Source organism: Equus przewalskii, chromosome 10 (assembly GCF_037783145.1).
Source record: "Equus przewalskii isolate Varuska chromosome 10, EquPr2, whole genome shotgun sequence".
In the NCBI taxonomy this organism is placed as follows: domain Eukaryota; kingdom Metazoa; phylum Chordata; class Mammalia; order Perissodactyla; family Equidae; genus Equus; species Equus przewalskii.
In genome coordinates, this window is record NC_091840.1 from 44,241,278 (window position 1) to 44,268,666 (window position 27,389).

The following is a 27,389-nucleotide window of genomic DNA, read 5'->3' on the forward strand; positions in this document are numbered from 1 at the left end:
TAGGCTCGTTGCGGTGGAGCCTCCCACTCCCCCAGAGCAGATGGTCCCCCTCCCAAACTGGGTCGGGTGGTTAGACGTGGGGTGGGCTGCTATGAAATCTCTCCTCACCTCCAGATTGTCTTAACCTCCTCCCTCCACTGGCCCCCTGACCCGCTTGGATCTTCACCCTGACTCGTGTTCATTCTGCCTCGGGGGAGGGTTAGGCCCCGTGCACCTCCAGCTGTGGCATCTTGACCTAGTAAACTCCTGACATCTGTGTGGCCAGGCCTAGGGGGTGGGCACCGTTGTTGTTCCTGCTTTCCAGGTGGAAGCACTGAGGCGGGGGGCTAGGTGACTGTCCAGAGCTGGGTCCTAAAGCCCGACTGTCAGTGCAAAGCCCTCCCCTTTATCCCATGAACCATCCCCAGGCCCCTGACGAGGGTTCACTCACACCAGAATCTATAAATGGTGACGGCACTTCACGCGCCTCCATCTCAGCCACTCAGACCTGCTCCCTGGTCCGGCAGAGGCCGCGGTGCTTTGACCTCTGGCGTTGTCATCCGCACGCGCAGCCCAGTGTGCTCTGATCCTAGTGACAGTGAGTCTGCGTCCCACCAGCTGGCCACAACCTGGGGCAGCTCCGTCTGCTCTGCTCAGTGGGAAAGGCCTGCCGACGGAGAACAGCCCAGCTAGGCAGCTCCTGGGGCCTGGGAGGGGCATGTGCGTCCACCCTCTGGCCTCTGCCCCTTGATTCACGCTGCAGAGGATTGGCTGTAGTGCCCCCAAGCCACCCCCAACACACACTGTTACCCCAGGAAACAACCTCGGCAGCTCCCACGGAGGCAGAAGGCTGCCGGGGTCTGAGCCCCAGAGGGAGAGTGTGAATCTGCGAGTGTCTGGGGCGCCCACCCAGTGCTCCGGCCTCCTCACTGGGGTCTCAGGATAGAGGGGAGAAGATTTTCGGCCTTCAGGGCCATGGTTCAAGATGGAAACACTAGAGAAGGCTCCCCCCACAAGGCGCCCAGCCCTCCATCGCTTTGTTACCTGAAGCACTTGGGGGCAGTCAGAGCTTCATTCCTTCATCCCACAAACTCACTGTGTGCCTGCTATGTGCCAAGCCCTGTGCTTGGTACCAAGGGTACACCGGTGGCTGAGAAAACAAGGCTTCCGCCTGTGTGGTGTTGATATAGGGGAGAGAAGGGAGACAAAAAACACACAGAAAAGATAACTTGGGTTAAAGTTAAGTGCTATGAAGAAGCAACAGCAAACTGAGCTTTTGGGACGTGGGGGGCATTCTTGGTTGTCGCAGTGACTGGGGGTTCCTCCTGGCTTTCAGCACTCAGAGGCCAAATGCCCTCCTGTGACTCCCACCTCAAATGCCAGTGACACCCCTGTTGTGGAGCCAGGGATGGGGGGGCGGCACTTTGTCAGCATGGTCAGTGAAGGCCTTGGTATGAGGCCTCATAGTGAGGAGGCAGCCACGCAGAGATCGGGGACAAAGCGACAGCGAAGGCTCTAAGGTGGGAGCAGCTGGGCACGTTGGAGGCAGGAGGCCATCGTGGCTGGAGGGTGGCCAATGAGGCGGGGCGGGCTGAGCCCTCTAAGAAGAGGGCAGAGAAGGGGGAAGGGGCCAGACCCAAGTGTGGCCCACGGGATCTCGAGAGGGGCAGATGCCTTATCCCCCTCCCTTCCCGAGTTCCTGGGCTCGGGCCTCGCTCAGCGTGTCTCTGCCTGTCCCCCCGCAGACCTGTATTGTACCCTGGAGGTGGATTCCTTTGGCTATTTTGTCAGCAAAGCCAAAACCAGGGTGTTCCGGGACACGACAGAGCCAAAGTGGGACGAGGTGAGTGGAGGGGACTGGTGTCCCCTCAGGGACCCCTGAGCTTGTGACTGTGCCCACCCCACTCTCTGTGTCTCATTGGCTGGGGATGGCCAAGCCTGTTAGTTGGGTCGGCTCTGTCTCTCTAACCCTCTGCCCTCTGGTCCCTACTCATTTGGCTTCTGACTGCAGGGCTTGTGTCTAGACACAGGGGTCAGCTCAGGCCCCAGACCCCACTTCCTCAGTGATTTCGGGGCCTCTGGAGCTCCAGAAAATGAGGAGGCTCTTCGAAGCCTCATGACGTGGCCCTCCTCGCCCCCTTCTCACCCTTGCAAAGCTGGGCCCCACACCTGCAGGAAGCCATGTCTCCCAGCCTCAGAGGCTCAGGACCCTTGTCCCTCCTTCCCCAGGAGTTCGAGATCGAGCTGGAGGGCTCTCAGTCCCTGAGGATCCTGTGCTACGAGAAGTGCTATGACAAGACCAAGGTCAACAAGGACAACAACGAGATCGTGGACAAGATCATGGGCAAAGGGCAGATCCAGGTGAGGGTCCAGGTGCAGCCAGGCCACCAAGCAAGGCCTGGGGAGCTGCCGGGAGGTGGTGCCAGTTCTCACCCACCTTCTTGGTCAAGGTGCTTGGCCTTTTGTGACTTGGGTTCAAAGCTGGTTTGAGAAAAGTTTCCCAAGATGGTGATTCTCCCCTGCTGGATGTGGCGTCTTATTCTAGCCCCAGAAGCCTGCATGTGCCTGGTTCCTCAGGCTTCCACACCTGGCTCAGGTGGATCATCCACACTCCTGCAGGATGGACTGGAAGGATGACAGCTCCCTTTGTTTTCACATCCCAACTCTGGTCTTCCGGTGGCCTTTTCTAGGAACACTGTGTTGAGAAGGATTCTGAGGCTGTATCCATTTGTGCTGTGTTAGATTAGCAATGTCTGCCATAGGAGGAGAGAGGCCCTGAGCACTTGCCCCTGGCCTGGAAGGACTTAGGATCCGGCTGGGTTGCTGAGGGCTGGTCTCTGACCTATTGCTAGGTTACTGAGCCTTACTCACCTCTGCCGGGAGTTCATTGGCTTAGGGTGGGTTCTGTGAGTTTCTCAGAGGCAGGTCCTGAGTCACGTTAAGATTTTATATGCCTCGGCTGTGTTTCTTGGTACCTTGTAAAAGTGCACGTGGGGAAAAGGGTCTTGTTTGCAGCCTGGGTCTCTGGAACTTCTGTCGGTTTTGAAGATGGCTGCTATCACTTATGGTCAAGAGGATGCAGGTTTGAGGGTTGATATTCAGCATGGAGCCATCCACACTCCATCTGGCACCTTGTGTGGCCTCATGCTTTTGACACAAGTGGGCTGGTTTGGGGATGGATTCTGTGACCATGCCATCAAGGGAAGCAGTAACTGGCGTGTACGGGGATGGAGCCATGGGCAGGAGGTGCTCTGGGCTTCTGAACATCTGCCCCAGGTCTGACCTGGGTGCGGGAGCTGGTGATGCTTTTTCACAGGAAATGTTTGTTCTCTGATGCACCATTGAGGCTGCAGAGTTTGGTATCTGGCTCTTGGCTGGGTGTCCTTGGTGGCAGTGCCCTCTTGGGGACCCGTGTGGGCCTTCTGCTCCCCCAACCTGTCTCGGGCTCCAGAGTTTGAATAAGAGGGATGGCACCATTCAGTGGAGGTCCAGCTGTCTGCCTCATGTCGCCCCGTGTTCCTGAGCACGTCCCTGCCTAACACTGTGGGACCTGCACCCCGCTCTGCAGCACTGTTGTCAAGGAGATGGTGCTGCCAGGCAACCACAAGCCAGTCCTTCATTATTTAGGAAATGAGGGCTGAGGAGGGAGAGCTCTCTAAATTCAGTCCAGGAACCTACTTCCCGCAGGGATGAGGAGGAGAGCCCCATCTTCACATCCCTGGGCTGGCTGGAGGGACAGGCAGGGAAGGGCTCCTGGGCTGGCCCATCCAGCCCCGGGAGATACCCAGCCAAGAAACATGACTGGCTGCCACGCTCCCCAGGCCTTTGGTGGCCGTGGAATGGAAGAGTTAAAAAGGGGGTCCAGGGCAGCCAGCTCAGTGAGCATCATAGGCCCCAACCCCCCCCCCCCCGCTCCCCCCCCCCGCCCCGAACCCAGATCCTAGGGCTCAATGGCATTGTCCCCACCTGGGCTTCCAGCCACGTTGCTTCCCTCCTCCTCCCTGCTGTCAGCCGCACAAGCCCTGGGGGAAACAAACCATAAATCATTACATCTTGGAGACAGGAGCAGATGGAGGCGGTGGGGGGAGGGGAGGAGGCCAGGTTATGTTTGGCAAAGCAGAAAGCACAGTCTGGTAAGGAAAATGTTTCTGTGTTTAAGCTTCGAGGAATGTTAAATGCCTGGGAGTTGATATTAAAAGAAACACAAACCTTCCTGCTGCCAGCTGACCTGGGCCTGGGAGCAGCCGGTGCAGAGCCAGCGTCCTCTGAGGCCTTTGAAGTCTCCCAGCCCGCAACTCCCCGGGGTGCCACCCTTCATGTAGCCCTGGGCCCCTCAGAATTGATCTTACCCGCCTTCCATGAATCAGGGAGGGGTGGGCTGTCCCTACCAGGGATGTGCTGTGCCTTGTAATGTCCCGCTCGCCCTTTGATTGCCCCTGGAGCCACTGAGGATGACCGGCCTGGGTGGAGAGCCTGCACTGAGCCATTCCCACATGGCCAGGCCCCACGGAGCCACAGGACGGTCTGTTCCCACAGCTCCCCCCCACCTCCCTTCTTGCCACGTGTCCAAGGCAGGGAATTGGCACCAGCCTCTGGCACTCAGTTCTGCTCCCCTTCAGCAGGCGCCGAGGATGGAGCTAAAGGTGGCCTCAGAATAGAGGCCACGTCCTTGGGGATGTTCAGGTGGCCTGAAGGAAAGGCTCCCGCTTCTTTCTAAGGCCCGTCTCGCTCAGCCCATCCAGAGAACAGCAAGGGACCCAGTTTCCTAAGCTCCAGGCATTTGCTCCAAAATGAATCTCCCTCTCTGGGTTGCCTGCTGTGGCCATGGGGGCAGGGACTCTGGAGTGCAGGCTGGGGGTGAGGAGGGCAGCGTTTAGTGACAGACAGATGGCAGCACTGATCAGCAACATGTGTGTCCAGGGCTCATCTCATGTGCCCCTTGCAACAGCTCTGCGAGGAAAATGCAGTTGTATCCTCCCCATTTCTCACATGAGGACATGGAGTATCCAGATGCCTCTGCTGACAGGGTGCAGAGAGGCCCATGCTTTCTCCTCTGTGCTGTGTCCCTATGCCCCAGGCTTTCATCAAGGAATCTTCCAGCCTGCGTGGAGGGCACTGGCATGGCTAGTGTCCTGAAGAAGCAGCCTGGGTGACGTTCCACCCAGCATCCCGGTTTATGGCATAAGGCGAGCCTAAGGCTTCCTTAGTCTGGAGTCCTCTTCCCTCTGGGCAGGGGACACTCCTGCCTGGTGCACCTGGAGGGAAGCAGAATGAGCGTATGTGGAGAAGAGCCAGAGGAAGGGACTCACCGTGCATGTGCAGTGTGCCCAGCACAGGCTGGCTGCTCCGAGAGGTGTAGGGGCCCGGCCTCAAGGAATCTGCTGCCAGACTGAAAGACAAGTACAGTGGTGTGTCACTTAACGATGGGGATTTGTTCTGAGAAATGCGTCGTTGGGCAATTTTGTCATTGTGCGAACATCACAGAGTATACTTACAGGAACCTAGAGGGTATAGCCTACTACACGCTATATATGGTACTAATCTTCTGGGACCACCATCATGTAGGCGAGCCATCGTTAACTGAAACATCGTTATGTGGCACGTGATTGCGTATTGATATATGCAAAGCCACTAGAGAACAAAGTGCTGCTGCTGCTGATGGTGGTGGAGGTGGAGGTGGTGGTGGTGGTGATGACGTGAGAGAGCTTACTGTGAGCCCAGCACTGGGCTAATGCTCACAGCTGCTATCTTGGGATCTTCATAGTACCTTATGGAGTAGGAATATTATCATAATTTTAAAGATAAGAAAGCCAGGGCCCTAAAGGGTTAAGTAACCTGTCCCAGGCCAGGCAGAGTGGGTTGGGGAGCCAGGACTGAACCAGGGCTGAGGCAGGCTGGAACCAGGGCCCATGCCTCGCCCTCTGTGGGTGCTGTTCTGTCTCCCACTGTTCCCTACGTAATAAGGTGGAAACTTGTGCTGCAGGAATTCAAAGAAGGACAGATCATCGTGGGCTTGAGTTAGGGAGGCTTCCAGGAGGAGGTGGAGCAAGAGGGACTTGAGAGCGCTGGGTTTTTTTAATTCCAAAAGCGATGTTTACATTAGAAGGAAAATTGCAGTAATTGTAGAGACTTGAAACAAAATCACAAACCATCCCTCCTCCCACTCCTCTGAAACAGCCATTTTATTTTGTGCCTTTTCCCTTCCTTGGGTATACAAGTTTTTATATAGTTTTAATCACGGTGCGTATTTTGCGTTTTTTCTATTGTCGTGTAGTATTATCATAAACCCCCATTTTTCGAGGGCCGTATGTAGTCTTTATAATCGCCTTTTTCGATACATTGTCATAAGTACTTCATATACTTTGTAAAAATCGTTTTACATAATGGCCAGCATGTTAATTGCCATTTTAAGGCTCTGTTTATTCTGGCAAGGTGGGCAGGCTCTGGATCAGCAGAAAGGAGTGGGGTGGGCATTCCGGGGGATGGCCGCATGGACAAGGACAGGAGGCAGGAATGTGCAAGGAGTGTCCCGGGAGATTAAGGAGCAGGAGGCGGTGTGAGCAACGCAAGGAAGAGGGAGGGTGAAGGGATGAATACAAGAAGAGGAGCAGGAGAGTTTTAGGTCAAAAGGAATCCTTGAGGGCATTTAATCCAATTCTGTTTTGGAGGGAGAAGAAAACAGACCAGAAGGGGTGAATGACATGGCTACAGTCACACGGCTCGTTAGTGGTTGAGCAAGGGCTCCAAATTCAGGGACCCAATCCCAGGTTGGTCACACTTGGTCAGCTGCTGAGTAAATGAGTGAAGGACAATGCTTATAGATGAGGCAGAGGCAGGCTTGGATCTGTGACTCAGGCGTCTGTCCCTTGTCACTGCAAATTTAGTGGAAGATCCCAGCAGCTTGGTGCCTTTCTCCTCCTCCAGGCTCAGGAGTCCTCCCTTTGTTCTCCAGACCTAAGGGGCCACTACCTCCAGATTCTCCACCCAGGCCACCCCCACTGCCCGCCGCTTCCGTGCTGCCCCACCCCCATCCAGCCGAGAACAGCTCAGCCAGGAGGGCCCCCTTAGTCTGCCTGGGCTCCCTGGCCCCAGGGGACTCCGTATGTTTATCCCAGTCTATTTCCAACCAGGCTGCTCCAGGCTCCAGATGTGCTGTCCCCAACTGGGACCTACTCACTAGCTGATTAGCATATTCCCAGGGTCCAGCCTTTGTTGGCTGTCTGGGCCAGAGGGGAGAGCTCTCCCTGAAGACCCCACATCTTAGTTCTTGCCAAGGACTCCAGACTAGACAGGGGTCAGAGATGTAGGAGCTGTTTTTAAACCAGAGGAGCCCCTCCATGCCCTGTTGCCCCATTCCCAGCTCAGCCACAAGCCTGGGGACACCACCCCCGCTCAGCTCTGTTCTCTGAGTCAGAGGCAGCTTCATTCTCCTATGAGCCTGCCAGGGGCAGCCCTCCCTGGACAGAGGGGCGCTCAAGACCCTGGGGTGGGAAGGGGCAGGGTTCCAGGCTAGGAAGGAAGCTCCAGCTGTCCCAACGCCTAGGGTGCTAACTCCCCCTGCCCCTGATTGCAAAGTTCAGGCCTGATGGGAAAGCCTCACCCTCTACTCTCTTCCTTTCTGAAGCTTGGAGCCTGTGTCTGAAGGGGAAAGGCGGGTAATTTCTTTGACATTCTTGACCTGACCACTTGGAAGCTTGGAGGGGTCAGAGCTATTATGAATGAAACTCGGGCCAGTCCCCTGCCTTCAGGACTGGGAGTGTTCACAGAGCCCAGACTGACAAATCGGACTTTTTTTTAAAATTTTGGCTAAATAATACATACCATAAAATTTAGCATTTTAATTTTTAGGTGTACAGTCCAGTGGCATTAGGTATATTCACATAGTTTGGCAACCATCGCCACCATCCATTCCCAGAACTCTTTCATCTTCCCAAACTGAAACTCCATCCCCATTGAAGAGCAGCTCCCCATTCTCCCTCCCCCCAGCCCCTGGCCTCTTGTGACTGGCTTATTTCACTCAGTATGTATCCGAATTTCCTTCCTTCATAAGGCTGAATCACATTGTCTGTGTATACCACGTTTGGTTCATCCATTCATCCATTGAGGCACATTTAGGTTATTCCCACCCTAGACTTTCTTATTTTTAAGCGAGAAAAAGAGCCGGGTCTCTGAGGTTGGAGATTTCATGGCCTCCTTCTCTTTAGGCCCAGGGTTCCCCCTACCACCAATTGCTCATCTCTTTCCCGCTGTGACAAGATAGCAGGACCCCATGACCCTGGAGCACCCCTGATCCCCCTTAGCTTCTTCTAGTTGAAGCAGCAGTTTCCCCCACACACACCTGCAACTTCTCCCTCCAGGTTAGGCCTCCGTGACTCCCTGACCATTCTTTCCTCCTATCTCTTGTTTGCACTCCCCTCGGTCAGTGGTTTAGATATGTTAAGTGTGGAGTGCCATTACCCTGACACTGTGGGGAGAACACTGGGCTGAGAGTCAGAAGTCCGCATCCAGGCCCCTTGACCTCCGGGAGACTCAGTTTCTTCATCTGTTAAATGGGGGTAATTATTCCCACTCTGCCTTCATCATCAGCTTGTTGTGAGGCTCAAAGGGTGGAACGTGCTAGAAAGAGCTGGTCAGAGCTGTGACATGCACGTCCCTGCTTTCGTCCATTTCTGTTATTTGAACACCCTCTAAGTGGTAGGCACTGTGCTGTGGATACAAAGAGTGAACATAACCTTGCCAGGCAGTAAAGAAAACAGGAGAGTGTTCATAATTTTTCCAGTTTTGGAGCGGCTTTGAGGCCAGGCAGGTCTGGGGTTCAGAGTTAAGCTTTCTCCTTTCACTAGTTGGGAGAACAGGCAAGTTACTTTGTCTCTCTGAGCCTCAGTTTCCTCACCTGTCAAATGGACTCTAAGGAGAGCTGACTGTGGAAGTCTGTGAAGCCCTTGGCGGAGGGCCTGGCACGGTCATTGCTTGTCTAATGATGATGGCCTTTTGACCAAGCTGGCAGGTGCAGGTACACCGTCCCCTGCCTTCCTGCAGGGGTTCTGGGTGTAGCTTGTCCAGCAGTGCCCCCAAAAGCTGTCACCTGAGTGACCCCTGTGTTTGGGCCTTTGGCTGGCTGAGGCCACATCTGTTTTCTTAAGCAGATGGAATCAGACCTGGTTTTGATGAACTGACCTCCAAGTGGGCAGGGAGGTCAAGGTTGGGGCCCTCCGTGCCTGCTGCCCAAGGTCTCCCTGCCATGACCCCCGGGGCTGAGCCACTCTAGCTCTGTCCCCTTGGAACAGCTCTCAGCGTGGTGTGGTGCAGTCAGGCCCATGGTGCAGAGTACGCAAGGAGCAGGAACAAGGGGCCATTGTCGGCTGGGAGCTGCTTCTGGTTTCAATTACTCTGCAGAGTGTGAGGAAATTCGGAGCAAGCGTGGGTCAGGAGCCTGCTAGGGCAGGAGTTGAGGGCTCTTGCACCCCAGACCCTCCCTCTGGCCCCCAAGAGTCTATTGTCTCCGTTGGACTCTGCCTGAGGGTCAAGCGTGCCTGCTTCATTGCCCTGGGAGCCCAGGCTCTGGGGTGTTGGCCTGGTTGACCCAGAGTCTCTTCTACTTCTGACCCATCCCGGTTCTTCATGGCTGGTCCCAGGAGGTGCCTGGGTCCCTCCTGGTGAGATGACGGAGGGGCATTAATGTGACTCTTTGGCACCTTCTCACATTCATCCTTCAGGTTGCACTGACCATAGCTGGGTCCCTGGTCCCTGGGAGTGGCCTGGTTTTGACTAAGATTGGGGGGGTTAAGGGGGAAGGGACAACTGTGAGAAAGGCTTGGCCTGTGGGGCTGGCCAGAGAGCTTCTCCCTTTCATTCCACCACCCCAGCCTCTAACCCCCAGACCAGCACCTCCCAACCCTAGGCAGCAACCTGCCCTCAGACACAGCCTCTCCCCTGCAAGATGGGCCCCTCTCGTGCCTTCGGCCTGGGCCATATGTGCACATCCAGGGAAGCATCTGCCTCTAGAGTGTGTGTTTTATGTCCCTGCTGCCCGCTGCTCTCACAGCCAGCCCACGTGGGGCTCTGCCCTTTGCCACCTTCATCACCGCTGTGCCAGTCCAGAGGCACATGGGGACAGGGGAGGTTGGGCACCAGGACTATTTCATTCCCTGTCTCAGACACCACCACTTCCCAGGGGCCTGAGGGACTGGAACCGTTGTCCCACCCCAGCCCTGCCTTCCCCAGCTGTTTCAGACCCACGTGTTCTCCAATACCCACTTGCTGTCACTCTTCAAGGCAGGTCTGGACACCTCAGCTGTACTGGAAGAGCCAGCAGCAGGATGGGGAAAGCCAGGGGCAGGACCCCATGAGAGGGCCCGCCCTGCTGTCCCACACTCGTAGTACAAGCCTCTCTCCGAGCCCCTGCTCAGCCTCCGAGCCCCAGGTGTTCATGATTTGGAGAGCCTGGACTCTGCCCAGTGGATTCTGCAGACAGGAAGCGTTCAATGGGGAGCAGATGGCTGCTCGCGTCTCCCTCCCTCCCTCCTGCCCTGCTTGGGAATGCCACCTTGGCAGGCAGGCTGGGTGCCTGCACCCCAGGCATGCCGCTGAGGCGTGGGCAGCAAGCAGAGGAGCCTATCCAGGGCGGCCCTTGGGAACTGATTCATTCAGGTTCTGAGAACATCCAGCCTCTCAGCAAACCAAAAGAGGGGTGCTCTCATGTGATGTTAAATGAGTCCATGGCGGTGATAGGCCCAGCCTACTGCACACTCAGTAATGACTCACCTCCTTTGCAGGTGAGGCCGCAACTTCTGCTCACAGGAATCCAAAAATCTGGTCCCTAGGGCGGTCCCGCTTTTGATTTTCTTCAAAACCTTTAGGAAAAGGACTTAGCAGAATTGCCAGGGACCTCCCTGAGTGAGGGCTGAGGCTGGGCGTGAATGCCGATAGGGGACACTAGGTGGGCTCTGCCGGCCTCCCTCACTGTGAGCCTTGCTGTGGAACTGAGGGGTATGGCAGTGGTGGCACTTGGTGGCACGCGGGCTGGGGAGGGCTGGATGCAGCCTGCTTGTACCCTTGGAGGCAAGCGCTGAGCTGTGCTGGCTGCAGGGCCAAGGTGACCCAGAAAACACTAGCCTGGCTGACTCCATGAGATAAGCGTTATCCTGTGCTAAGGCCACTGAGAGGAACCCACACCAGTGAAGCAGAGAGAGTCGAGATAAGACATGAGTTTCACATCCAGGACTCTGACCCAGAAGTTTCCTTAAAAAGCCCCTAATCTCCCCGGCTTCCACATCTATCCCGCCCTGACGGAGAGTGAGGGCCATTGGCCGTGGTCAAGAGAATCAGCAGTTCTCATGAGATCTGCCTGTCAGAACTGCTCGGAGCCCACCCATGGAAGTTGAGGTTTGAGGTGTCCCCTTGAAAGAAGGATCAGGGGCTTCAGATTCCGCCTGCAGAGCTTGGGGATCACTGGGAGGGACCTGAAGAGCCCACAAGACGGGGTGGTGGACAAAGGTGGTGTGAGCAGGTGGGGTCTGAAATCCCCGCTTCAGCCAAGTGCCTCCGCTCTGCTTTTGCTTTTATCTGATTGGGAGTAGAGAGACTGGCATAAGCTTTCATTTGGAAAAAAGTCAGTGGGGAGTATCCTCTGCTTAAAAGAAAAAAAATCATTGATGACCATTTGTCTGGTCCAAGCTCCTGTTTTGGCAGATGTGGAAACAGAGCCAGAGAGAGAAAGTGTCTGCTGAGTCCCAGAGACCAGGGTGCCCAGGCAGGACTTGCTCTCAGGTTCCCTGGCTCCCGGGAGCTTTCTTTTTTGCACTTGGAGCTCAGAGTTGGGTGGAAAAGCATTGCTTAATAACAGAGAAAGCGGAAAAGCATGGCGGCTCAGTGGACCCTGGCCTTCTTTCAAACCTCCTGAGGCTGTTTTGTCTTTAGCCCGTGGCCCAGGAGGCCACCTGGGGTGCTCTGCCCACTGGCTGTGCTGGGAGATCCTGGCCATGCCACCTCCTGTGAGAAGGAACGACCAGCAGCCAAGGGACTCTGGGCATTGGCCTGGCCGCGAGTTACGTCCATGCGTTGTGTAGGGAAGGAGTGGATAGACACGTGGTGAGTGTGCTCTGCCTACTCTGTCTGGGGCGGGGGGGGGGGGGGGCGGGGTGTGTTTTAGATAAGCAAGGTGTTCCCAAAGGCTCAATTTGATTTTCCATCCTTTTCCGTGACCAAATATGCCGTGAGAATCACTAGGGGTTGCTGGGGATGCACCGTCAGGACGGTTCTTCTGCAGTGACGAGGCCTTTGGCTGTGTCAGCCTCTCCGTAGCTGCAGAATTGAGGTTCCAGGGCTTAAAGAGCTGCACCCCATGCACAGCTCTTTAGCAGGCAGGGGCCGGACCCTGGGCAGTTCTGGCATGGCCTGCCTGACAGAGTCCCCGATTGCTGACACTCTTCTCAGAGAGGTGGGTGGGTCAGTGGTGGGGTGGCCAGGGCTCAGTTTGGCCGAGTTAGACTATGACCTGTTCAGGGTCCTCCCACCTGGCACGTGGTGGGTATCGATTCAATGATGGATGAATGAATGAATGAATGAGTAATGAATGAGAATGTCGTCTCTAGGCTCAGCTCTGCCATTGGCTGCTCAGTGACTTTGAGCAAAGTGTTCCTATCCCGGGCCTCAGGCAGGCCTTAAACAAAGCAGATATTCAGAGAGTGTGAATGGACAGACAGAAAATTACCTTCTCATTCTCTGAGGACCTCTGCCTTTCCAACCCACAGCTTTGGGTTAGGATGGTTACAGAGCAAGATGAGAACACACATAAGGAATGCAGGGGCTGCAGAACCATTGATCTTAAGGGGACTCTCCCATGCCTGCTTCTCCCGGTTCCCCCGTGATGTGCCACCCTCCCCGCCCCCTCACCTACCCTCTGCATGGGCCCCCGTCTCTCTGGGCTCCCATGCACTGCCCCAGCCCTGCTGGTTCTCTCTGTGCCTGTCTGTGGACAGGGACTTCTGCGGGCTTCCTTTCTGCAGCCCTCATGGCCTCACAGCGACCTTGCTCTGCCCCACCACCTTCCCTCCCGCTCTGCCCCTGCGGGGCCCGCTCTGTGCTCTTCTCTGGGGCTGAGAAGGAGCATTCTCGGCAGACCCCAACCATGTCCCTCCCAGCCCTCGTCCTCAGCACCATCCAGGCTCATCTCGGGCTCCCCGCTCCAGCACCCAGGACTCCCTGGGTGGCCTCTTGGGACTCTCCCCTCCCCCCTCACTCCCAGTCTGTCCTTGCTGGGCTGCGGTGGTCTTGGTCTAGCTGGCTGCTGAGAAACCCCCTTTCCTGGCTTAGAGTTATTTGGCTAGAGGACAGGGACAGGAAATTGGGGTTCTCGTCCATGCTGGGGGAAGATGAAAGTTGTTCCAGTGGGAAAAAGGAGGTCACCCCAGAGAAGCAGCAGCCGCATTCTGAGCTTCTGAGAAAGAGCCTTCCTCCTTGTGTTCACAGGCTGGAGGATTTGCCTGGAAGCTGTCCCTACCCCCAGCTGTCACCAAGGCAGCATGGTAGCAGTACCTGCCTCTCCCGCCCACACAGCTCAGGCTGCATATATTCCCTGTTGACCTTTTTTCCGCCAGTGATGCGGCTGCCGATCACTTTAACCTGATTTTGCCTTAGTCACAGCCGTGCTGGGTGGCTGGTCCCGGCCACCCCAGGTGTATACCCCTCCCCAGGTATAACCCAGGGTCCTGCCCTGCATCTCTCTGGGGATGGCCCCTCTCGTTCCTCTGGCAAAGAGCCTGGAGAGGGGATGAGGGCGGACGGGACAGTCTGCTAGGAATGTTTTTAATTCTGAAGGCGGCGACATCTGTTTGTGTGGGCCTCACCGCCCAGGCTCTGTTTATCCAGACAGGGGGGCTCGCACGTCCTCAGAGGCGGGTTCTGCCAGGTGTGGCTGGCTGGAAAGGATGGACAGAGGGAGGAGGGGGTGCAGTCACTTCCTGGGTGGCCAGGACAGCCTGAGCCTTGCCCATCCAGCAAAGATGAGGAAGGGTCCATGGTGGGCTGGAGGGACCAGAATTCAGACTCCTGCTTTTGAGGAACTTGCTGGGAACATGTGTCCTGCACAAACCGCGCTGCAGCCTGCTCCTAGACCGCTGATTCCAGGAAGGAGTGAGTCAGGCTTGGGGAAGAGGAGGCAAGTCTGTGCTGTCCCCAGGGAGAGCCCCCAGCCCACGGTGGAGGAGAGAAAGATGAGCATCTCCAGGGAGGAGCCGCCCAACTCGGCTACCCATCTGCTAAGGCGCTTCTGTCGCCATGGAGACCAGTTGGCCATCTTTCATCCAATCGGAGCTTGCTTTACCCAGACAAGTGTTGAGCCTGGGGTTCCTAAGACAGACAAGTGTAGGGCTGTGGGAACAGGATCTAAACTGCCCCCCTTCTCCCACACAGCCAGCGAGGGGGGCACATCTTGCACGACATTCCCCCAAACTGCACCCTGTGGAATGTGACCCAGATAGAGGGAAGAGAACCTTAGAAAGCCAGCGAGGAGCCAGTTTTGAAGTTAACCAGCCGGTGGTGCCAGGCGCTGACCGTGTGTCTGCAGCGGCTGAACGTGGTCAGCAATTTTAATGGCACCTTACCAGCTGGTTACACAACCAGCAGTTGCACATAGCTGAAGGGATGCAGAGTAAAGCCAGAGTGGATGGCATTTTTCCACAGCTCTTCAGGCCCGTGCCAACCCATCCTCCTCCAGGAAGCCTTCCCTGATTCCTCTGGCTAGAAATTTTCTCTCTTTTCTCTCAGCTTTCATGGCACCCTATCTGTACTATTCTTATGGCATCACACTGGGTTTGTTGAGGGCAAAGACCGTGCTTTGTCCATCTGGGTATGACGCCTGGTAGGTGCACAGTTGATATGTGCCAGATTCGTGAATGCCTTTCTGCTTCCTCTTAAGAGGCGTTTACGCCCATGGCTCCTCTCCTCTCTTGGCTGTCAGCTTTGTCAAGTGGAGACTTTTGATTTACCTCTGTGATTCTTCAGCCCCTCCCCCAGGGTCAGGCACCTAGCCAGGCCCTCAGTGAATGGGATGAAGAAATGAAGACTGGAGGAATGAGCCAAGCCTTCCTGGAGGAAATGGGTTTTGTGGCAGCCGGGGTGGGGAAGCTGCCTGGTTCCTGGTGGGGCTGGAGGAGGACTCTTCAGAGATGGCACCCAGGTGCCCTGGGAGACGCAGGTGAGCAATGGGTCAGGGAGGGAGGCTCAGGCCTCCACTGGGCAGGGGACAGAGGTGTGTCCCCGCCTCTGTGGGTCTCTTCTCCCCTTGGAGAGTGCTGAGAAGGCTGTGTGGCTCAGCCCCGTGTGGCTGCAGTGGCTTTGGGTAACTTTGGCTCAGGAATGAAGAGGCTCTGTGCAGCCTTTGCTGCCCAGCCCTGTCTGCACTCTGCACAAGAGGGTGTGGAGGGTGGCGTCCTGGAAGAGATGGGGCTGGCCTGGCCACCCTGCAGGGACACCCAGAGCCCAGCAGAGCCCCAGGACCCTGCCTCCACCAGCCAGGCAGAGGGGGTTGCAGGACCAGCTCCTGCCCCACCAGATGTCACAGCGGTAAGGGCGTCGGAGACCTCTGTTCACTGCCCGGCCTGGCCCTGGGCAAGGTGCTTGCCTTCTCTGTGTCCTTAGTTTCCTAAGTGGGAAACGGGGACGCTAGTACTTACTTCATAAGTTTGAGGGAGCATTAGGTGAGTTAATCCACGTGGAGGTTTAGCATGGTGCCTGTTGAATAGTAAATGCTCGGTAAAGGGCAGCTCTTATCGTGACCAGGTCCCAGCTATCTGTGCTGAAGCCACCCCTTTCTCAAAAGGCACCAAGGGCTCTGAGCTTAAACCCCAAGCCCTGTATTCTGGTTGAGACCTAGCAGGAGCACTCCAGATGCCAAGGGCTGCTTCTGTGCCCTGACCCCCCTGCCCTTGGGTCAACCACGAAGGGTCCTGACCCAGCTCTTTTTCCTGAATCCAAAGAACCAGCCCCACTTCAGCGAGGCCCAGCAGTCGTGAGCACCAGGGGCTTTGGAGGGGACCTGTCCCTCCCCAGCTTCAGTTGCGTGACTTCAGGAAAGAACGTCACCTCCCTGAGCCCCAGGCCTCACAACTCTCAAACAAGGACAATACCACCAACATCGCAAAAGTTGCGAGGCTTAAATGCAGTCAGATATTTGAAAGCCTTTTGCGTGGGACCCAGCTCATGGTTGGCATGTGGAAATATTGGTTTCCTTCCTACCCCGTGCCTGGCTCTGCAGTGGTGTGACAGCTTGGGCACCGCTGAGTATCGTGTATGCTAACTTGAGGTTCAGGCCTTTCCCTTATCTCTGAACACCATGCTCTAACTCGTGTTGTTATCTTGCAGAATGATTCCGTTCTCACTCTGGTTAGTGTTCGTTCACCAACTTGAGGGGGAAGAACAAGGTCTTACTTCTGTCTCCCAAGGCACCCAGCACAGACAAAGTGGCTGACTGCCCCTTGGCCCAGAGGTGGGCATCCTCTGCATCTGGCACCACAGGCCTTTTGGGGGCCATGGTCAAAAGTGGCCACGTGAGGAGCACCTCTTGCTAGAAATGTGTGACCAGTATCATCCTTGGCTTTTGCTCATATCCCAGGAGATGGCCCATAGTGGCCAACACCCTCTGAGGCTGCTGAAACCCAGGAAGCTGCCCCCCCTAGGGAGCTTTTTCACTCTTTACATTCCCACAAGAGTTTGTCAGTGGCTGGCCCTATCACCAAGCTGGCATAGAGGGGGTGCCTTGGGGCGGGGTTGGGGGCTGGGGAGGTAGAACTCCAGGGCAGTGGGAGGGTGCCCGCCTTGGCCGGGATGAGGGCTGCTGTTGATGGCCAGAACGCAGCTCCTGCCCCTGAGCCCTAGCCCCTGTGGACCCCCTCTGGCTTCCCCCAAGCCTCCCTCGGATGCCGAGGCCCCAGGGAGCAGCCAGGTGGTGAAAGGGTTAACCGGGGATCTAGAGGAAAAGGGACTGGATCGCATTTAGCTGCTTGTCAAACTTTATTTAGTAGGGGCTGGAGGGAGGGGCGACGGTCGGTGAGGAGAGCCCCAGCCTGCCAAGAGTTAAACCCTGGAGGTTGGGTTTTTGGAGGGGGCAGCCTCCAGCGCCTCCTTTGAGTCACTTCCTTCGGTGCAGGCGGGAGGCGCCCCGCGCGGCCTCGGGCAGTCCGTGGCGCACGCACCCCGGCGTCCCTGTCCCGCCAGCCGCCGGGACCAGCAGGCAGAGGAAAGGCCCGGGCCGCGTGTGCCCCTCCAGCCACGCCATCTCCGGGGAGGGGAGGAGAGAGTGGAGCCTCGCACCATGCGCTTCCCTGCCCAGCTCGAGTAACAGCCCGGCCGCCTGCTGAGCGCTCCGCGCGCTCCCTCTCCGCGCGGCTCCTGCCCAGCGCCGCCCGCGCGTCCCTGGAGCTGGCCCCGCAGGCCGGGTCACCGTCGGGGCCGGGCCCTGCCGCTGCCGCCGGCATGACCGACGTCCTGCCTCAGCCCGACTGCAGCCTGAAGGCGGTGTGCGAGCCCCTGGAGCGCTGCTGCCTGGATCGGCTGGAGGAGCCAGGGAGCAAGCGGCCCCCCAACACGGGCGCCCGGCTCTGGGGCCGGGTGCGCAGCAAGCTGCTCCGCCAAAAGGTGCTAGCGGGGGACCAGGGATGCCGGAGGGGGTGCACTGGAGGGACTGAGGGAGGGCTGGGGGCTGCTGGGGCCGCTCTGCCCCCGTCCCTCTGGAGCTCCGTTACAGCTCCTGCGTGACTGTGGAGTCCTAGGACAGAGGTGGGGTATGTGTGTGGGTCTGCCCTAAGTGGCCTTAATTTGATGATTAATGCTGGTTGCTGCCCCCACCCCCGTCCCTGGCTGCTTTCTCTGCATCTGTCCCTGTCTTGGGAAAAGGGGGGTTGTCTTCTGTGGGAGAGGACTCTATCTGCCTCTTTTCTGAGTCTATACCAGCAGGAATATGAACAGACTAGGTGAGGGGCCCCTGGGTCTCAGTGCCCAGCTCAGGCCCGACCCCACTGCATCCAGTGGACAGTGCTGGCTGCTGCTTTGCTGACGGGCGCTGGCAGAGGCGCCTCAACCCTGTCAGCCATGTGGGGTTTCTTGTGCAGGCCTGTGGGCCTCGTTCCCCAGCAGGGAGGGAGGGGAGGGCTCTGGGGAGGTAGCTGAGTCTGGGGGCTGTAGGGGCTGCCTCTTCAGGGACCACCCAGATGGCTGCTGGCCCAGTGCCAATTAGGCACCAGGCAACTCCATCAGTGTGCCAGGGGTTTCCTGACCCAGCAGGCAGCTTAGACCAAGCTATGCCGGGGCACACTGCCCGTCCGCCTGCAGCCCCAGACCTGGGTGGGATTAAAATTGGAGATAGAAGTTGACTGTCCTGCAGCTGGGCAGGCTGCCTCGGGGCTGGCTTTGGGCTCTGGCATCGGGCGTCCAAGGAAGAGCCAGACCCAGCTTCTAGCACACAATAAGCGCTTGATGACTGCAGACCGGATTAACCGCCCAAGCAAGGGCTGTGTCCATCCCTTGAGGCAGTGATAAGGGAAGCTTTGGCCAGTCTGAGTGGCTGATGGGGACTTGCAAGCCCTCCTGTAGCTCAGAGGGGGACCCTTTACACAAGTCCTCATTGCCAGCCAGCATGGAGGCTCCTGGCACCTGCTGAGAGGAAGTGATCTTGGATCCGTTGGCTCCTTGTCTAGTTTCATCCCCTGCCAGTGGGGCATGCTTGACCTCCCAGAGATGACATCAGTCCTGGAAAGTGCTGGGCAGGGCAGCAACTTGAGCTGTCCTGCATTGGTCCCTGTGTCACCTTCAGCCTCTCCAGGGACCTGGCTAGCAGAGCCCTGCTGGCCTCAGCTGCTCCCAGAGCCCCTCTGTGCTGAGGCAGCTGTCTGCCCAGCAGCATGGAGTCATCCCTCCCCCCCGACCCCCAGCCCCTGCTGAGGCCAGCAGACACCAGCCCAGCCCAGTCCCAGACCTCGAGGTTGGCAAGAAACTGACCAGCAGGTCCTGGTCCAGTGCCAGCCAAACACAGCTATTCCCATTTCCCTGCCCCTTTGGGGAGGTGCCTGGCAGGTAGGGGACAATTTTTAGACCCTAGAACCTCAGACTTTCCATTCTTTCTCTGTACATTTGTGACTGGAAAAATCAAGACGCCACTCCAGGAACTCTTCAGAGCTTTGCCTCCGATGGTATCTGATAGCACTGTGTCTGATGGTGCTCACCGGGCAGGGGTGGCGGGCCAGCCAGGCGCTGGGCTGCTGCGCTGATTGGCGTCAGTGCAACTGCAGGGTGGCTCTGGCACTAGTGTGTGGCAGGTGATTCAGTCCTCTAGCCTCTGCTGTGTGACAAAGTATGTTGGTGTCACAGACACAAGGGTCTGGACTGTGAGTGACAGAGGGATGTTCATTCACCCTGCTGTGCCTGCCTTGCTGTGCCCAGGCTGGTGGGTGAGCAGGTGGGCTCATGGGGCCAGGCCCACTGCCCATTCCCCCTCTTTCTTCAGCTGCATTAACCTATTTTTTTCAGTGCAGCAGGCTCCCTGCCAGGCAAGGGGGCTGGGATCAGGCAGCAGCCTAGGTGGGGTGGGGGAAGGGTGCCAGGCACTGCCCAGCCTGGCAGGAGGGATCTCCTCCTTAACTCATTAACTTTGCCCTGAGGATTTGATGCTGTGGATGCCCGAGACACCTGTGGCCCACCTGCTCCCATTTAACTAAAGATTCATTAAATGCTGGGGGGGGGGGGGTTATGTGACTCATCTGGGGACCCCATGCTGGGACTGAAGAATCTGTTCAGCGGGAAAAGTCCCAGTGTTAATCTGTGGGGCCTCTGATCCCAAGAGTCTGCAGTTGCTGGAAGAGGGGAGGCCGGGACCATGCAGGGCTCTCCTCTGGGTCCCAGGGGCTACGGTTGGGGTTGCTCTTGTCCCCAAGGAGAGTTCTGGGGCTGAAGCTTCATTGCGGCCTCTGCCGTGGCAGTTGGTCTGTTGTGCAAGCATTCAGCAAGAGGAGACACGTGGCATTTGGGTTTGTGGGCTCTGCCAGTGCTCCCGGCGTTTTACTCCGCATTCCTACTTTCCTTTTCCTCTTTTTTTTTTTGCTTCAAATCACCCTCCAGGAGCCCAGGCTCAGGGCCTCCTCCCATCCTGCCTGCTTCTAGATCCTGAGGTTGCAATTTGGAGGGAGAGGGGCTGAAAGAGAAATCCCACCTCCCACCCCCTGAAGCATCCAAAAGTTTGAAGGGGGTCACTTGTGGGAGCCATAGAGGGCCTCAGAGGGCCCCAGGGAGGCCAGGCCAGAAGCATTTGTCTCGGGGGGAACCTAGGCCCCTGCTGTCGCACTGCAACCCAGGCAAAGATGTCCCAACCCAGAGCAGGCCAGATACTGGCCAAGGCAGGGACTCCTGCTGAACTGGCAGGGTCCAGGGGAGTGGGGGAGAGTCGAGGGCAGTTCCTGATGGCCTTGTCTCTGCTTCAAGGGGGTGCCACGTGGGTTTGAGAAACCTTGCCTCCAAAGAGCTTCCCTCAAGAAGCTGTAGGCTGACAAGGGAACCGAGGTGTTTCCTCTGAGCCCCGGAGTGAGTCCACCTGCTCTGTGATGGGCTTTGCTGCCCTCTACTTCTAAGGAGGGTCAGAGGCGTTACCTGAGGGAGGACAGGATAGGGAGCCCCCTTTGGGCCACTTGTCTGGGGAATTTGGGGGCTCAGGAGGGTCCCTTTCTTTGCCATCTTCATTGTGACCACAGGACAGCTACTAGTCCCTCCCAGAGTCTGTCATTTAACTCGACAGTTCTTCCTAACAGGTAGCACCAGGTATGCAAACCACGTGCATATCCCCAAGCCTCACTCAGCCATTCACTGGCTGTTCCAGGCGCAAAGGGTACAAGGGTGCTAGGGTGTAAGATATAGACATGTCTTGGGCTCATTTACTTTATTTCATAATCTTGCTCTGGGCATCAAGAAAGATCTTGAAACCTCATGTAACAGACATCTATCCTGCCCTGGCTGCCCGTGGTCCTGCCCCCGCTTCCCCTGCCCTGCCCCCTCCACCTTATTTGCTAGAGGGAAAGGACCTGCATCGGTGTCTTCACCATTCACAGACACTCACACCCCCACTGTGATCCCTCAGCTGTAGGAAAGGGGCAGTGGTGCCTCACCCTGGGGCTGGAGACGCCTGTGGCCAGCCCATTTCCTCCTGGACCTCTGTGTGGGCCAGGATTGTGACCAGGCCAACTGGAGGGCTGGAAGAGGGAGTAGATGACCTGCATTCTTCTAGAGTGAGGACCTCACTGGGGCCACAGGGGTGGTCTCCTGACCCCCAGTGCTTCCGCTTCTCTGCTGAGCCAGCTCCCCTGGAAGGCCTGTTTGATTCCTCGACTCTGAGAATCTCGAAGGTCGTGGAGCCCCCACCAGACACAGCCACCCCCATGCACAAACTGTGAGCCGTGTCAGAGAGGGTTGCAGATCCCAAGGTGGGAACCCATGCTCTAAGTGAGCTTGGCGAGGTGCTGTTTCTTGGCTCCTGAGGAGGTTAGAAGGGGCCCTGGCCCTCTCCGTCTCCATGGTCCACAGGTGGCTTGGCCAGGCAGCCATGCTGGGCTTGGTGCCCCAGCTTTTGGATGGCCCGGGACCAGGAGGAGCTGAGCCTGCCAACCAAGGTGGTTCCTAAAAGGCCTAAGCTGCCTGAGCCCAGTAGAATCCAGGAGTGTCCAGAATACAGAAAGATCCAGAAGCACTGAGACCCCAGGAGGGCAGACATTTTGGAAAGAACCCAAAAACTCCTGCAGGTGCTGGTTTAGGGGAGTTGCCAGGCGTTGGTCAGGGAGCACAGTCTGGAAAGGCCCAGCCCTCTGCTGTGTGGCCTCGCCAGCTGCCTGCATTGCCGGGAGCTGGTCAGCAGGTGCTTTTTGGCTTCCGTTTCCCTATCAAATCGTGCTGGGGGCAGGAAGGGTGTTTGTGTTCTGACAGCTCCCTGGCACCCTAGAGGAACATACATCCCTGTGCCTGGAACCTGCCTGCCCAATCCCCGAGAGAAAGCCAGAGTCAGTCCTGGGTCCCAGTGAGGCTTAGACTGAGGCCCATTGTCCGTGGTCCCCAGCGTGGGCCTTAGAGGTGGGAAGTGACCCTGGGAGCTGCCCTTGGGATTCCTCTGCAGGGAACCTGGAGCGCCCTGGAACCTCACAGTGATTTCTCTGGTTCTGCTTTGGCTGAAAAAGAGTGCAACTGACTACGAGCCAGACGCTAGAACCATCTTTCTCCTGGACAGTGACCCCAGCCAGGGTTGGTCCTCAAGTGGGCATAGCCAGAGCAGTGACAGCCACAGCTCCCCTTCCCATCAGATGCCTGAATGCCTCCTCCATGCTCTGGCTTCCTCCTTGAGCACCCCCAGCCCTCAGGTTCGTGTGGCACAGGATGCCAGAGAAGGGAGGACACCAGGCTGGTAGGGGTCAAGAGGCCTCGTTTTCCTAATCCTGACTCTACTGTCTTAACTTGCTGTGTGACCTTGGGCAAATCTGTTCGCCTCTCTGGCATCAGTATAATGAAGGAGCTGAACAGGATGATCTCCTAGATCCAGTTCATATGATGATTTGGGCCGTGTCTCAAGATTCCTATTCCTAAGCCTTAAACTCTCAACACACTGGGAAAGTCTGGGTGGGAGAGGTCACAGGGCTGCCCCTGGGCCGAGGCCAGCCATTCACTGAACGCAAGAGAAGAGAGGCGAGCAGGAATGTGGGCCGCCTTGACCCCTGTCCTGAAGGAGCCCTGGCAGAAGCATTGCTCTCTCCATCCCCCACGTGCCAATTCATTCATCTGGTCCCCGAATGTTGATAGGCACCTTCATGTGCTGGGCACTCCAGAGGTGGCCCAGGCAGAGAGGCCTCGCTCTCATGAGCTTTCCGTCTCTAGGAGTGGTCAGGCAATGAAGAAGATCATGTCAGGCCGGATGAGTGCTGTGAAGAAAATAAAATTGGGTAATGGAGTAGAGAGTAAGGCGGAGGGGAGAGGGCTTGCTTGAAGAGATCATTTTGAACTAAGATTTAAGTGACAAGAAGGATTCTTGAAAGATCCGGGGACAGTGTTCCAGACAGAGGAAATGGCCAGGTGAAGACCCTGCAGCCAGGGCGGCTGTGGTGCGTTCAGAGGCAGACAGAGGCCACGTGGAGGGAGTGAGTGGGCGGTGGCCAGGCTGTGTAGGGCCTTGCAGGCCACGACAAGGAGTTCGCTTTTCATCCAAGTGCAGCGGGAGCCCCCAGGGAGCTTAAGCACAGTTTTGGTGATGCTGACACACTTGAGCACGTGCGAGGACCAGGCACCATTCCTAGCCCTTTGATGTGACTTAGGTGATAACCTCCCAGGTGCTGTTATTATCCACTCCATTTCACACATGAGGAAACTGAGGCACAGAGAGGACACAGGTGAGGTCACTTGAGTGGCTTTTGTGCAGGAGCCAGCCCGGCCCCGAGCAAGCGCTCAGCCATGATGGCACCTTGCCAAGGAGGCGGCCCAGGGCCCCCGGGGGTGTGTGGCTGTTGCCCAGTCGTCCAGTTAGACTTGGAGTCATCCAGGGTTCCAAGCGGTCATGGAGTCCGTTGGTCAGGGCTGCGTGCCCTGGATGGGGTGCTGCTGGAGGTGGGGGTCTCAGCCAGGAGCCTTGTTACATGTGGTACCCAGCCTAGTGTGCTGTGCATAGAAATGGACACATTGGTTACTTGCGATGCTGTCTAGTGACTGTGAGACTCGTGGCATGTGGGGCCCAGGGAAGAGCCCACCGAGAGGCCCCTCACAGCGGGCACAGGCGGCACAATAGTCAGCGCCTCTCGTTCTCACTAACAGGCTCTCTGCCCAGGTGGCATTCATGGCCTGGGCGGGATGAAGTCAGCTTCAGAGAAAGACTTTCATAGTTCTCACCAAACCACTTGGAGTCCAGAGGGAGGCCACCAGTCCTGAAGGCCCTTGGCCTTGCCGTGGCAGCTTGCATGAAACTTCCCAGTCAGGACCTCAGGTAGCCTCTCACCTTCGACCTTGACCTCTAAGGTGGCCCCTTCCCTTTGGGGACAGGGCTGCTGGGGGCTGCCTCTGTGTAGCTTTGGCCTGGACCAATTCCTTTTCCCAAGAGTATCCCTGTCCTTGCTACCCTGGTGCCCCCAACATGGCCCTGTGCTGGGGCGAGGCCACTTTCTGGCTATTAGTTTGAGGCCTGGCTCTGGGGTGAAGTGTCCAGGCTGTGGGGCAGGGAAGGGGGTGGTGGGTGGGCCATTTCTGAGCAGGATGGGGCCCTGGGGCTCTGGGAGAGATGTGCCCAGCCTTGGGGGCTCCTAGAGCTGCCCAGGTTTGAGTTCTGTCTGCAGCTGTGCTGACTCAAGGGCTAAAAGTGTGGCAGGCACAGGGCAGCTGGAATTCGGAGTGCTGGGGAAGGCAGGTCTCGGTGGGTGCCACGAGGCTAACCTGGCTTCAATAAAAGCCGCATTCAGAGCCACTAAACCCTTTCCATATGTGGGCCCGGGGAACTTCAGAGTTCTGGGGAGGGGAGGGGGGCGGCAGGCCGGGTGAAGTGGCCTCACCCCCATGCCTGGCATGCAGAGTCAGCACAGCCTGCCGTGTGGCTGGCCTGGGAAAGGGGGCCTGGCCCCGCAGGGTGAAAGCTGGACGGGCAGACCTTGCTTGGCCTTACGGTGGGGGCCCCGGCCTTTGGGAAGGTGGGGTGGGTTTAGTGACCCTGACCCCGGTCTCCCCTGACCCAGCTGCTGAGCTGGAAGCCAGGCTATGGGCCCTGGCATCCCCTCCCACTCGGCCCTGCCTTTCCCTGCGTTCCTCTCAGAGCGGCCACGTTGACGGAATCCTCCAGACCCTCCCTGAGAGGGAGGAGAGGCAAGCTCTTGGCAGCTCCCTGTCCCCCAGTTGCCAGTTCTACCGTGCCTCTCACGCCTGTGGTCTGTCCCAATGACAGGCTGGCTTTGGTGTCCCAGGGGACCCAGCCCAGAGCATGTGGATGCACTTGGGAGAGGGCAGAGGAAAGGCAGCCCGGGGCCGCCACCGTGGCCACTGGCCTGGGAGCCACAGGAAGTGTCCCCGCTGTCAGAAGAGACACTGGCTCGGGGCCTGGCCTCCTCAGCCCAGCGCTTGGCCTCTGGCAGGTGTCCCCAGAAACACGGCCAGACCCCTCCGCCTTCTGTTCAGTGCCCCATTCTCCCTCAGGGTGACAACTTCAGTACACTGCATTCACTGCCCTTGCTGTTAAGAAGTGCTTAGTTTTGATTAGCCCTAAAAACAACCCTGAGCTTCGAGAAAGTCCACCCCACCACCCAGGACAGGCCTGGGATGCCAGGCTCTGGGCTCTGAAAGCCAAGTCTGGAGCCACGCTGGAGGAAAGAAGGGCAGAGCCAGGCCCGAGGGCATGGGAGGTCGGGTCCAGCCTGGGGCGTGGGCTCCTCGGGGCCTCAGGATCCCTGTGCTGTGGAAATGATAGGATGAGGCTCCAAGGGAAGGGGTTCAGTGCCGAGGGGCTGTGGGGAGGGTAGTGGAGGCCTGGGAGCCCTTGGGGCCCCTGATGCGTACTGTCTTCCTGGGTCCCCATCACCCAGTGAGCCCATGCGTTACATCCCACAGTAACACGTGGACAGCTGCTCTGTGCCTGTGCCCCACTCCACAGCTTCTGTTCTGACTGCTTATCCCTACTGCCATAGTCGGGGCCACAGCAGGCTCCTCATTGCGGATTAAAGGAGCCCATGCGAGGGCCTGTGGGAGGGTGTGGTGGCAGAAATCACTAGACTTCTGGGCAAGCCGCATGGTTGAGGGAGTGTGGTGTACTAGGAAGACGGGCCCATAGTCAGAAGGACCTGGGTCTGCACATGGGCTCTGTGGCCTAGCAGCAGGAGCACAAATGGGGACCCCAAACTTGCTGTTGCCTCCAAAATCCCAAGCACTTGGAGGTGGCCATGAAAAGCCACCGAGCCAGAGGGAAGGAGAAGTGCCAGGGTCACCCACCCCAGGTGGCAAGGAGGAAGGGCATGGACCTCTCAGGGGACCGCTGAGGCTGTTCCTGAACTGAGGCGGTACCCACCATCTGGAGGATGCCCGGACGTGCACAGAGCACGCTCCCCTGCCCTCGGATCCTCAGATCCTCTCAGCCCCCTGTGAGGCCGCTGGGGTGTTTCCCGTCCTAAACCTGAGGTTGCTGAGGCTGAGAAGGTGAGGCGGCCTCCCCACCCACCCACCAGATTCTCCCTGAGAACCCCCAGGCTCCTTACCTGGGGTGCAGGATTCCTACCAGGGGTCCAGCGTTCTGTTGCAAGGGACATGGTGGTTCTCTCGTGGGCATCAGTCCCAAAGGTCAGCTGTTTCTTCTTGGGAGAGGTCTGACTGTGCAGCCATGATCTGACTGAGTCTGAATGCAAAGGGAAAAAAGGACAGAGATAGGCGGCCTGCCCTCAGTGCCTGTGTATGGCCCACTCGTTCATAACCTTCTCCAGGATATTCTATGACCTGTTTCTGTCTCCTGCCTGTACCCTGCCTTGGGGGAGCCCCATTTGTGTGTGTTACCTGTGGGGTAAAGGAGGTGCCCTCTGGGGGTCTCCCCCAACCTGGCCTTTGCAGGCCCATTTATCTCCCTCCCTCAGGTGGTCTGACATCCCCCAGGTACCTGCTCCCCAGGGCCAGTGGATAGCGCCTCTCTGCTGGGACTGGAGGGTGAGCCATCAGGTGTTCCTGTCCACTGACGCCCCGGGGGCTGGCTCCTCCATCCCCAGCACTAATCTAATCAGGAAATAGCAGAGTCCACATTTCCCAGGGGTTATAAATAGCCACAGCAATTCAGGCAGCATCATTTCTCTGGAAAATGTGCCATGTCCCTCTCCTCTCCGCACCCTCCCTTCTCTGTATTTAAATGATATCCTGAAATAGACTTGGTTTCTGGAGGCTGCTGGCCTCTTGGGAGAAAGAGCTTTGTTGTTGGGGCACCGAGGGGCCAGGCAGGCTTCCGTGCGTGGGTACTAGGGCCACACCTGTGGAGGGGATCTGGAATTCGGCAGTGGTAAAGATTCACAGTAAAACACAAAAGTGCCACCTTACCCAGACCTGGCCTCGGACAGGCTGGGGCGTGTGAAACAACTGTGAATGGTGCCAGCAGGCTGCGGAGGGACGGGGTCCTAGTGCCGCAGGAAAGCAGAGGGCGACTGAAGATTCCTGAGGCCTGGCGTTATCCAGGATGGCTTTCTGGAAGAAGTGGGGCTAGAACTGGGCCTTAGCATCGGGAGTTGCTTTTCCTGTCTCAGACGCTCCCAGAAAAACACAGTGTTGTTACTTGGCGGCTAGAACAGAAGCGACGGGGAGGAGGGATGGCAGTTGTACGGGGCGGCCTGCCAGCACCCAGGTCTGCCCGGGAAGCCAGACCACGCGCCGGGAGGCCTGATGTCTCTTTCTAG

General features: G+C 57.5%; 1 protein-coding gene and 1 long non-coding RNA gene across 8 annotated transcripts in view; one reads left to right on the forward strand and one right to left on the reverse strand.

Annotated features, from left to right (window-relative positions):
- Positions 1-27,389, forward strand: part of ABR (ABR activator of RhoGEF and GTPase) — a 179,159-nt gene that overhangs the window by 139,313 nt on the left and 12,457 nt on the right. For 4 of the 6 annotated variants that reach the window (XM_070560867.1, XM_070560869.1, XM_070560868.1 and 1 more), the window contains 2 exons: positions 1,725-1,822; positions 2,209-2,340. In XM_070560867.1, coding sequence (XP_070416968.1) covers positions 1,725-1,822; positions 2,209-2,340 — 230 coding nt within the window. Of the gene's footprint in view, positions 1-1,724; positions 1,823-2,208; positions 2,341-16,341; positions 16,466-16,969; positions 17,614-27,389 lie in introns of those variants that run through there. The other 2 variants (XM_070560870.1, XM_008533292.2) reach the window with 2 other exon arrangements.
- LOC139073947 (uncharacterized) lies at positions 20,059-27,370 on the reverse strand. Of its 2 annotated transcripts, none has more exons than XR_011523157.1 (3): positions 27,037-27,370; positions 26,217-26,353; positions 20,059-23,649 (listed from the first exon to the last, which is right to left on the reverse strand). It is a non-coding gene; the product is annotated as an uncharacterized lncRNA (long non-coding RNA). The 2 variants fall into 2 exon arrangements; XR_011523156.1 differs by lacking the exon at positions 27,037-27,370 and adding an exon at positions 26,609-26,821.